This window comes from Maniola jurtina, chromosome 7, assembly GCF_905333055.1.
Source record: "Maniola jurtina chromosome 7, ilManJurt1.1, whole genome shotgun sequence".
NCBI classification, from domain to species: Eukaryota; Metazoa; Arthropoda; class Insecta; order Lepidoptera; family Nymphalidae; genus Maniola; species Maniola jurtina.
Genome location: NC_060035.1, coordinates 4376488 through 4389389, shown reverse-complemented (window position 1 = coordinate 4389389; position 12902 = coordinate 4376488). Strand labels below are relative to the sequence as shown.

The 12902-nt window shown below is 37.0% G+C and overlaps 1 protein-coding gene across 3 annotated transcripts in view; it reads left to right on the top strand.

The window, feature by feature from the left end:
* Positions 1 to 12902, top strand: part of LOC123866733 (GATA-binding factor C-like) — a 171267-nt gene that overhangs the window by 79777 nt on the left and 78588 nt on the right. For 2 of the 3 annotated variants that reach the window (XM_045908412.1, XM_045908411.1), the window contains exon 3: positions 4114 to 4641. In XM_045908412.1, the coding sequence (XP_045764368.1) occupies positions 4114 to 4641 (528 nt within the window). The remainder of the gene's footprint in view (positions 1 to 4113; positions 4642 to 12902) is intronic. The other variant, XM_045908413.1, reaches the window with a different exon arrangement.

The window sequence follows — 12902 nt, the reverse complement described above, 5'->3', positions numbered from 1 at the left end:
TTAGTTTAGTATCTTTGATCTGTAGGTCTTTAATAGTCAAGTATCTTTGATCTTTCTGTAGGTCTGTAGGATTGAAAATTTACCTATTTGTGAAAAATTTAATGTTTTTTGAAAAATAACGTTCCTAAGTATTTTATCGACAGATTACAGATAGGATGAATATTAAAATCCGAAGTTAGTGTTCGACACACTTCTTCCACCAAGGCATCCACAGTTGGCGAGTAGGTAAACGGGGGAAAACTCATAGTAGTGGACTCGATTATTGTTTTATTCCGTGCTTGCTGTAATGGCGATCGATGTTTTGCAGCCCCATCAAATAAAGGCTTAAGCATTATTGGTAACTGGTAACAATTGGTAGAGTACTAAAGTATCGTGTGATCGATGCCAATTTAGTTTCAATTAAAGATAGATAGATGGTTAAAATTTAAAACTACTTTGTCAGGAAGAGAATTGCCTGTATTTTTTTAACTGATATTTTTTTTTGATAGACGATTTAGTGCATAGTATCAAGCAAACATACCTAATAATAAGTAGATTATAAAAGAGTTTTTAATTTTTATTACTAATGTGTTGATTCCCGTGACGTCACGATTTTCCGGGATACAAAATATGTAGTCGTCTCGGTTGCAAGCTATCTCTCTACTGTTTCGTTGGTATCGGTTCAGCAGTTGAGCTCTAAAGCGGTAACAAACAGACAGACATGCAGACACACTTTCGCTTGAGTAGTAGGTACCTACTACCTACCTACCTGATAACTTTTAGACATGATCCAGGACGGTCCATAAATTTTATTGTTGTATTTTGTTTAATCGCAATTATAGTTTTTTATTGATAAAATTGAGTAAAATTATCACTCTATAGCATCGCAGTATTTATTGTCTGATCTTTGTCATGATAGATTTAAATATTTTCTATCCTTTAGAAAAAAAAGCCTAAACAACGGCAACTAATTAATATTTCGACAAGCGACACAGTTCGCCCACTTTTGCTACGTACGGGTGTTCCTGATAACCATCTGATGATAATCTTTAGCTACAATCACCACCTGGATCGACTTGATGCGGGTCTAACAATATTACACACGAGCAAATCTACCTAGTTCTTATTACAAGGGAATAAGGTTTCAAATGTAAAAATTTGCAAATAATAAGCTGTAGTTTGGAGTTAGATGTCTATGAAATGTTAGTCATCTTTGTTGTAATATGTTTACTAATTAATTACGTTATTATTATTATTATTACGGATTTACTTCCGATTTATTATCAGGTGGTTAGCTGGTGTGCGTCGTGCGCGTGTTAAATGCAGGATTCCATTCTATGCATTTTTGTCTGTGCGCTAAATTATGTCTATTGCATATAAATAGAACAATCGATTTATCGAATCGAAAATATTATTTAGGTAATAAAATTAACCAATATATTATCGTCACATAAAATTATTGTACATACTTACATTGCGTAATAAGCTAATCAACTTTGTAACAAAAATGCAGGGAATTATTTGAAACCGCTTTCTATATATTTCTGTCAGAAATAAATACAGGTTTCAGTACACCAATTTAAGTTAACAGTATACCAACTATTAGGTTCCCGCAGCGCACCACGGGGATGTACCGACAATGGTATTCTTACCCTGTTTCACCAATAGACAAGGGATGGTCCCCTCGGGTAAATGCACCAATCAGCAGTCGCATTCGCACAATTATCATTACCCCCCCGATCGTGTACATATGTTTGCTTTCACTTTTAAATAATAATTGTGGATTGTCAAATTGAATGGGGTGTTATTTAAAGAAAAGTTAACATATGGGGAGCCACTTATGCTCGCAAAGTTTTTATTTTAATCACTTTTCTAAATAACATTTGAAATCTGTTTGTGATACGAGTAGGTAGGTCCTACGTGTTATTTATCAATGTAGGCGTGACTAGGTACGAAAATATTGCAACAAAACAGAAAGACATTACAATAATATTATTAATGTAAAAAAATACTGTGCTATGGTTCTGTTCTCAAAGGTGAGTGAAGTCTGCCAATCCGCACTTGGCCAGCGTGGTGGTGGTGGTGGCGTAACACCTTCTCATTCCGAGAGGATACTGTGCTCAGTAATGGGCTGGCGATGGATTTATCATGATGTCTGTGCTAGGGTGCCTAAGAACAGCAATTTGCTTCATTTACCTACTTAATATGTACGTATGTGTGCTCAGTAATGGGCTGGCGATGGATTTATCATGATGTCTGTGCTAGGGTGCCTAAGAACAGCAATTTGCTTCATTTACCTACTTAATATGTACGTACCTACCTAACTTGGACGGGATTGGGAATCAGCATGGAATTAGCTAATATTCATTTATTCAATGTGTATTAATTATCCTATTCCTAACAAAATGACATAAGTCTGAATAGTAAAAAAACTCCTTATTTTCTCTTTATTTACTCAGAGCAAGTTTTCGAATTATCTGTAGGTACCTACTTAACTGAAATTCTTTGATACAAAATCACATTATCTAACCACGAAGTCTTAGGTTGAAACCTATAGAGCGCACTTTGACTTTGCTTAGACTTAAGTTTCAGTTAAAACGAGATAGATTTATGTCAGTGGTATAACGCTGTCTCGTTTTAACAGTGTCATAAGTCTGAGCAAAGTCAAAGTTCGCTCTATAGATCTCAGCCTTAATGGAATTCCAACAGCCCACATTTTGGCGAGCGTTTTTTTCGACCGCTCGTAAAATGATGACGCGGCATCTTTACAAAGGCCCATTTTAAAATCCGCCTGCTTAATTATACATTTATATTATAACAAATCACGCCGTGTACACCACCGTCGAGTATTTAATTAACGAAATTTTCCAACTGGCCCACTATTTTAATTGCCCCGGTGTTTTGACACGACTTTTGTAATATTTCGGAAAAGCGCGCCTTTGTTCTCCGACGCAACCAACTCTGAATAAAGGCCGTTATTTGTTTATCAAATACGCATTAAAGTTAAGGTCGGGTGCACATTCGCAGACGGGGTACTGCCCAATGATGTTAATGCTCCGTGCTACTGGCGCTATTACCTACCCTACGGCTGAATAAACTATGCTTCTTTCGTGTAACAAAAGCATTACGTACCTAACACGAGTTTTTATAGGTTGTATACATGTGCAATTATCTGGTGGGAAGCTTCGGTCGTGACTAGTTACCACCGTACCGGTAAAAGTTGCGCCACCTAGCGAATTAGTGCTCCGATACGCGTAGAACCCAATAAGGGGCATGAGCTTAATAACTATCATATCCCTTCCAAGTTAGTCTGCTTCCATCTTAGGACTGCATTATCACTTGCCATGAGGCGAGATCGCAGTCAAGGGCTAACTTGTAATGGAATAAAAAAAATCTACTACAGCAAGCGTTTCTATTGAAAACTGTGTCATAAAATGTTATCGAATCTCATAATCAAATTCAAAATCGAAAAAAAAATTTTCAAAATTTTCCGACATGTTCATAATATAATATCTAAGTAGATACTTACTTGGTAATACAATCGCAAGTTGCTGTGCGAGAGTAAATAGGTATTTTTTCTCATTACAATTAAGAAAAGAACAAAGGTACCGACTAACTGTTAGAATACCTTCATTTCATTTAATCATTCGTTCATGAGGTAATTTTTTTCTTGATTGCTAAAACATGAATAAAGCTACTTAAATGTCCATAGTTTGCGCATGCTCTTTAAATGTTCATGGGCATGTAAATAGAGAATTGAGATGTCGTGTGAAAGAGTTGTTGGTTCCAAATAATATTAATTTTGGTATCACGGGCGGTTCGTAACGCCTCCAAATTGTCCGCCCTAATGACGGCCAGTCCGGACAATGACTCGTCTATCGGCAGATCTTTGTCAGTCGCGCTCAAATTCCCGTAAAGTTTCGACAGCCGAAATTAGGTGACTTTACCTTTTCATTTGTTTAAAACATTTGTTCATATTATACTTAGAAAGAACATTAACATGACTTGTGTTGTCTAAACATTTCATTTGATTTGAACAGTTTCGAATGTTTTAACTGGATCTCTATTATATGCAAGTACTCGTACTTATCTGACGGAATGTTGTAGTATTAAAAGCTTTTTTTCTGTGTACAGGTCGAACGCTAAGCGGTGGCAGCGGGCAGGTTTGCAGGCCGCACTTCCACACGCCGCTGCATCCCTGGCTCGATTCCAAAGCGTTAGGCAGCGGAGCCTGGGGCGGGGGGTTCCAGCAAGACACGCCCGCCGACAAGCCCCTCTCCCCCGCGCAGCATCCTCACCCCCATCCTCTGTTCTCCTTTCCCCCCACGCCACCAAAAGACTCCACGCCCGACTCCGTCGCCGCGGCGGCGCTCGGCCAGCAGGACTACCAAGCGGCCGTCGCGCACGCCACGGCGATGAGCGTGGCGTTCATGCAGCAGCAGCAGGAGCTCCCGCTGTGCGGGGACGTTAAGCCCATGATGGGCGCGCCGCCTTCGAAACAACGCGAAGGTGCGCAGCCGGACACGTGTCCCCAAGAGAGCCAGCCCTCCGGGGAGTACAACGCGCAGTACAACTCCGGCGACTACTATAACTACCAGGGGAAGGGGTATAGCGGGCAACAGCAGAGTAAACCGCGGCCAAACAAGACGCGAACTAGCGCCGGTGAGTCCGGACCGTACAATGCACTGCCCTCGCTCGCACAAACACTAATGACTTCACGCTTATCCGATCACATACGGCCCCTGATAGGTACATTTTCCGAAAAATATGTTTGACTTGCTTGTAAACTATCCTAACAACAAGTTTAGCTAGGTCTACTATTTGGCGCGTCCCTACTTGTGAAACACACTTTGGCATAAAACAGTGAACAATAAAATTCTCTTTTGAGTACTTAACTAGAAATATCTACCGTCGTTGCAGCCGTGGCAGTTTACAGATACAAAAGAACAATAAGAGGAAAAAAATAAGTTATTATATTGCCAATGATTAATTTTCATCTTCGCTCCGATTTCGATCGGATCTAAGTACGACTTTCAAAATCCATAGTTCCTAATCAGTAAAATCAAATAACCGAGCCGCTCTCTCGCCGGTAACAAAATGGTGGGCCATAGTAGCGATAATTAGAATCACGGTACGATGTCTCATCGTTGGCGATTATTGATTGGATACGGTTCAACACAGACGGCCGACTTTTTGTAGAAGCCGAAAGGCTGTGAATAAAGTTTGCTGCATTCAACAAGTCACGGAAGCCGTGTATGTCCTGAGTTTTTCTTTGACATGAGTTCAGTCGAGCCGATCAATAATAGAGTAGGTATAGGGACTCAACTTTTTGCCTGAATTACCTGCATTAGATTTTCTCTTTATTTTTACCGATAATGATAGACCGATTTTGTCTTCCGTCTGTGATACGTATATAACCAATTCGGTATTTCTGTTTCATTGTAACGGCCAGATGTGTTCAGATAAGCGTGGTTGCACCGGGGTTGGTACACGTTTTTGTCACAATGGTCCACTTGTGATGTCACTGAATAACGCTTATATTAACTGCTAATTTTGGTGGAGGTTACTAATAACGCTTTACATAATGATAAATAACAACATAAATGAGAAAGGATAGAGCCAAGGCGTATGTACCTACAGTTGGTCTAAAAACGTTAGAGGAATAGGATGATTTATGGTATAGCAAGATTTTTGCGTATTTTCCTTTCCACCAACTCGTTAAGATTTGCATTCAAAACTAATTAAAACTTGATAAGTTAGATGAATAGGTTGGATGAGTAGATAGGTACGTTAAAAAAATTATATTAAAACAATACAACAACAACCAACGCGTTGAAGATTTGCATTCTGATTCTACTGTCTAAAACGAATTAAAACTAAGTAGTTAAACGAATAGGTCAGCTGAATAAATTCCTTACAAATTATATTAAACAAACACATAGGTAGGTAATATATTTTTATCTTTTATCAAATGAAATCAAAAGTAACGTGATGACAGAATTATTACAATATCTTCAAGAATTATACCGAGTGCAATTAGTTATTATTTTGGAAAGTTATGACCTAGCTTTATAAGACCTTAGCTGTTGTCTGTGCTAATAATAAATTCTAAATGCATTCATGTTAATTAATTCAGATTTGAATTACCTTATGCACTAACGAAATAATATTATTATACCGTTTTAAATCCGGATGCTTTTTATGTTTATGTGGAATTTGAATGCATTGCAGAATATCATACAACTTCATAACTAAATGCAGGTAATGATTTTAATAAGATATGAATGTATGACACATACCTACCTACCTAATCATACGTTCGTGATCATTCATCCGATTGAGTTGAAACTTTGTACGCGTTGTTGGGACTTGCGGTAACCTTTTTGGTTGCAACTAATGCCGAGCATTAGCTATAGTTTTCAACCGAATTCCAAAAAGGAGGAGGTTTTTAACTCAGCCTTTTTTTAAATAAAATAAAATGTGTTTTATGTTTTCCATTACATAGAAAGAATAACTTAATTTCAAAATCTAGATAGCTAGTTACTAGGGACGAATATAGTCTCAACAAGAAGCTGACATTGATCTATGCTTTCACGTCTTTTGTATTTTATTCGGTATCAATTCTATGAACTCGCAAGCAATCCTTTGTTACATGGAGTCCAAAAGCCATTGGACCGGCCCTTACCGGCGTGCCTGAGGCAGTGTAAAGTGTGCTATGATAGGGCAAATATTACCAAATTCTTTGTTCTGTATTTACCTGTTTATAATCTATCACTAATCATTTCAACCGACGACGGTTTTGCCAGACATAGGGATTCCACACTCTAAAGCTTTGTGTCGCTTGTGTCCAGTAGTTTGCATTATCACTTATTAGCAGGTCTGATTGCAGCCAAGCGCTAGTCTAGAAAATAAAAAAAAAGTTTCTGCGAATCGTTTGTTGTCCATCTAGGGCACGGAACAGAAAAAACAGTGTTCCGTGATCTAGGGAGAGTACTACCTACTGGGCTGTCCGATGCGAAATGGATATTTTCGCTCATTGGGAAACAAAACATAGTTATTTACCAGATGCTCCCGACTAGTCTACTCAACGATTCCGCTTGTCAAGTAATTTATAAGGAGCTACGAAAGCCCTTGTTACTGTTAAGCCCCTGTTAAGTGAAAGCCCCTGTTACAGTTTCATTAATCTATCTCTCATTCAGATGGACAGACAGACAAAGAGACGGATAGACATACCTACCTAAGGACAGCGTAGGCTTAGTAATTGGGTTCTATTCGGATACGGAACCTTAAAAATATGTGGTTTAAACAAAATGTCAGTTTATTATGTAAAAATTGTACTGAGATTTTAAAAAGCTTGTTTTAATTCAAATCTACGAGATAGAAAACTCTACTTTTGTTTTACTTTACATGTGAATCTCGTCTGCTTACATGACTGAATAAATAACGAAGTTCCCATTACCTAAAGGCAAAGCTATTGTTTTTATGTAAAACTTAGCGGATTTCTAATTTATTTGTTGTTTTCAAGCCAGTATTCGAAATGCGGTAGTTACGAAAGTCTCTCTTAACTCTCGAACACGACTTTATCAGATTAGTGGGCTAACATTTTAGTTAATTTACTTTTAAATTCTTAGTTAAGATGAAATTGTTGTATTTCCCACTCATAGAAATTCTATTAAAAATGATTTAATGAGTGTATTTATCACGGCTTCTAAGTTTTTAAAAGCAACAGGGCTTTCTGACTTCAAATAAAAAAAGAGATATTTTTAGGAAAAAAATATAAGTAAGTATTTTAAACAATTATATACACATGCAATATGAATGATTCTGTAGGAGAACAAGAGCTGACTAACCGGCATGGCTCAACGGGTTGCTAAGCTGAAGTAGCATTTGTACACATAGGTAGTTCGAAAAACCGAAAAAATTTGGGGTCCCTAGATGCTGCATTGGCAGACCTCCTACTAGGTGGCCAGACAACATCAAACCAGTAGCAGGGAACCGCTGGATTCAGGAGGCACTAGACCGTGGTGTGTGGAAGTTCCTACAAGAGATCTAGGTATATCGTTTTGGTTATCTATATCGAGTTGGTCGTTTACCGGTTGACGATGATGATGATGCAATGATTAGCAAGGCGTTATAATGTTACCCATTCGTACTATTAGAATGCAAATTCGGAGGTACAATTAAAACTCGGTTTCGCGTAATATTGTTCTACTGACCTTTGCTACTAATGCTTGCATTGTTACCCCAACAATTGGACGCGAAGTTTTCGCAATCGCCAACACAATATGACGAATATTCATATTACCTAGAATTGCTCAACAGTAATTGTATTACGGCCGCTTTATTTTATACATAAATATGTAATTATAACGCTCATAGTTGAGCTTAACAATGGAAGGGAACAAAAAGCGGCCGTTTATTGTCTCTCATTACGGGCTAAAAACATGCTAACGCAAACATTCAATTGAGAGCAATTATGGTTATTCAATATTTTGTGAAATTCCACCTCGGATTTACATGTTCTGATCTCACGAATGCATCTAATCTAGTTAATGGATTCTCAGGGGATAATTAGAGGCTTAGTGAAAAAGGTGTGTTAATTGCGATAGAAAAAGTGGAACTGTTGTCAATACGGGCTGCGATCATAATCGTATGTGCTGATATCGGCGGAAATCGTTCTTCTTATTGAATATTGCTTGATTTATTTTATCGACAATTGCATCGACATCGTGGAATAGGAATAAAAAGTATGAAGTGTTTATTAAGTTGGAAGAATGATTCGGTTCAGTACCTACCTATATTCTTTTAGATTTTGTTCTCGATTAGTCGTTACCTGCTTTTGAAATAGTTTAATCGTGATTGAAATATGGTGTTACTATAAAATTGGAAATCTTTCATTAGTAATTGTTTCTGTATTTTAAGAAGCTTTCAATAAATGATAGCGATAAGACTCCATTTAATCACGAAATTAAAAGATTTATGCCACTTGCGCCAAACTGCTTCTGCGTCTGGCTTAGCTTTTGTTCCGTTGATACTTTTTGTCTTTATTCAAGGTTTGACAAGAAAGAATAGGGATAGAAAATTAATTTACACACATTTAGTACAAATCGATCTTATTTATTGAACAATTTCACAAACATTTAGTTTTATAGTTGCTAGAGATTATCTTAAAAGTTGGTTAACTAGTGAATACCCACAACTTCTCCGCGTGGGTTTATGTTTTTCAAGTCCAGTGGAAACTCTGGTTTTCTGGGATAATCTTAGTAGCCTATGTTACTCTCTAGTTTTTTAACTATATCCATACAAAAGTACACGCCGATTGTGGTGTGACCGACAAACACAATTTCGCATTTATATTATTAAGTGTAGTGATATAAAACTTAGTCCAAAAGATTTATATGGGTACAATCATAATATTATGTTGTTTATTTTTCCTGCATAATATCTCAGTAGGTAGGTAGGTGAGAAGGAATTCTAAGTAAACGCGCCCGTGAGCTGACCTCTAAGCTTTAATACTAGGTTCAAGGAAAACTTAGCTAAAGCCTTGCTACGTTCGACATTCAGCAGGATCTCTATCGCAAGGTCGCCATTGATATCGAAAGGACGAAATTAATATAAACATTAACACACAAATAATTTAAATATCCATTCTATTATTACTATTGTTAATCTGTGCTCAGCTGCTGGTGTTATTATTCTGTTTTAATTAGATATTGCTCAAGTAAACTTCTGATAGGTAGGTATAGTACGCGACAGGTCAAGATGGCAATTGGAGTGGGGACGCCCTGCACACCCGCACAGCCGCCGCGCTAACCCGGTGCGGGGTAGCGCAGGTAACGTGCGGGGCATCCCCCCTCCTCATACCCCGATTGCCATCTTGACCTATCGCGTTCTATAGATACGTCTATTTCTTTGCATATAAGCCTTCTCTACTAAGAATAGATTTCATTTTTAAACGTTAAACTTATACTTTCAGTAAGTGTGTTAACCCGAAAGGTTGTATAGAAAATAAAAATAAATAAAAAAGAAAACGTATTATACCTATTATTATTATTTATTTATTAAGGAACACTGACAATATACATATTTTACATTATACAATATACTTACAAACTATTACATACACTGATATGTATATCGATGACAATGATGATGATGATGATGTATAGTTGGAAATGAACAGTTAATTATAATTCCTTGGACGGTAAGTAAGTAGGTACAACGCGGATGTTAAGGTAACACACGAAATTCTGGGTAAAAGCTGGTTTATTAGCTTTTCACCCTACGACTTCATACGTGTGATAGGTATAGGTAAGTAATATTATGTAGCCTATTAGCATTTGGGAATAAATTTGGCTATCTATCAATGAAGGAATTTTCAAAATCGAATCATTGGTTTCGGAGATCAGGTGGGTACTCCTACGTCCCTATATTCAAAGTTACAAACTTCTTCTTTATAATATTAGCGTAGATTTATAAGAAGGTAGTACCTACCTACTAGTTAAGTAAATGTTGAGTAAAGCCGACATTAAAACGCTATATTGGCGCGGTTACTTAGTGGAAGCAATATTATGATAATGTTGCCCGGATGTGGCCCATTCCATTGTTGCAGATACGGCCTCGAAGCTATAGAGCATTTTAGAAGAAATTAAATATTCGCATTTAACAACAATTGTTATGCAAATTTTATTAGAATTACTTTATTAAAGTAGCTACATACTATATCTGGTACTAAATTGGTGTTTGAAGAAAGAGAGCCGTCATAGCCTAGTGGTTAAGACGTCTGCCTGCTATTATGGGAGTCTGGGGGTTCGATCCCGGGGGCGCACCTCATACTTTTCAGAGTTATGTGCGTTTTAATCTGCTTTAACGGTGAAGGATAACATCGTGAGGAAACTGGACGCATGAGAGTTCTCCATAATGTTCTCAACTGTGTATGAAGTGTGTGAAGTATGCCAATTCGCACTATATGGTAATGGTATGAATATATGAATGGTATATATGTCTAGACCTATATACATTTGGCTCCGTAAGTAGGTACTTACCTAGGTGTGGGCTACACGGTGCTTCATGAAAAGTATTCTAATATCACTAAATTCAAAGATAGGTCTACTCAAAATACTAGAAGTTTTGTTACGTGCACTGTAAGTTCTACCAAATTCTCATAATATTCTAGTTCAGGAAAGTTAAGAACATGAAATAACATTAAACTTTAACGAAGTTTCAAATCGTTTTGTGAACTTTCTAAAACAATAGGCTACGACTACGTTCACTTTAATGCTATTTAATTTAAACTACAATCCTTGTTTCAACTATAACTCAAATCAGAAATACAAACCAACCTATCTCAAAAGTCCATTGCACTTTAAGACACTTAATAAATGGCCTTATGATTCATATTGCCCTGTATCTTTATCACAAAGTCCAAACTACTATATTTCCATGCAACTCACGTACTGTTGCAGCAAAGATGTTTCGCGGAAAGTTGCGCAACCAATTAGTAGAATCATACATTTCATAAAGAGATTATGTTACTATCTAAAACTACTCAACAAATTATAATCCCTATTTTCTAAGCTGTAAGTCCTAAAGTAGTTTGAATAAATCGGGAAGGATTTCAGCGGTGTGCTACTGTACGCCACGGACGGCCGACTAAGAGGAATGAAGACGGGACGGCGTCTTAGTGTTATTATTTTTGTTGAATGCAATTCTTTTTATGCTAGAATTGTGCCAAAGATTTGCATAAACTGAGATTTTTATACGTGCACCGTATTTTTTAAATAAATAATTATTGTTTGATATTACATTTTCTGCAAAAAAGGAACATACTCGTAGGTACGAAAGTGTATTCCAGAAAAACTGATAGATGAAAGTATATACCTACCTAAGCACTAAGAAATGAAGAATTAAAAAAACCTTTTGATTGTACTTTGCCACGTACGAAGAAAAAATTGATAAAAAAATCGAAATCATAGAATGGAGCTGAAAATTAATTTCCCGTGCAATTAATGGTTTTGATAGTTTATTATTTATTAAATAATACACAGAGGTTTGTAATTATGTTGTTCGAAACGAGCTTGTTTGAATATTTTGAGTTGAATACAAAGATATAGGTGCAATAATGATCTTAAAACATAGACATAAACACACACAAGCACACACACAACACAAACACTTACACACACAAACACACACACACACACACACACATCAACTTTACATAACGATTTATATTTGTATTATTAATTTAGTATTAGATTTTAATCAATTAATTATAAACAACTAGAGGATGCCCGCGACTTCGTCTGCGTGGATTTAGATTTTTATAGATCCCGTGAGTTGCCTATTTCGATTACAGGGATGCAAGCTACTACGATGATGAATAAGTCGAAATAAAATATGTAGTTAAAGTTGGTTTTCCTCTTCTTTTACTATTCAGTGGTTCTGTGAACCTGCGGGATTGCTCGGTCTAGACATCTCGACCGACTGTATGAAGTACTTATCTCTTAAAATGGTGTACATACAAAACAATGTATAGGTACATATTGTACGTTCGTAACAATATAGTAGGTTCGTCATGGTCCGACGGTACAGTGGGATACAATTGCAACACTACACAAAAATTTGCATATGACTTCGGCGGAACTTCAGTGATTAATTCATTATTATAAAAGTGTAGGTACCTACTTGCGGGCTACTAAATGAGTTTTGTATTTATGTACGTGTAATTACGTTTGAAATTTATAACGGCGTTGGTGTTTTGTAATTCCGTGGCGGAAAATTCCACAAAAACTTTCATTGTAACTCAGCACAGCTTGATGCTGCGACCAACGCTGAAGCACGCGATTTCAATACAGCGAGGCCAAAACTCGATGCATAATCAAAACAATTGCTAAAACGCTCGATTTCAATACAGCGATCGA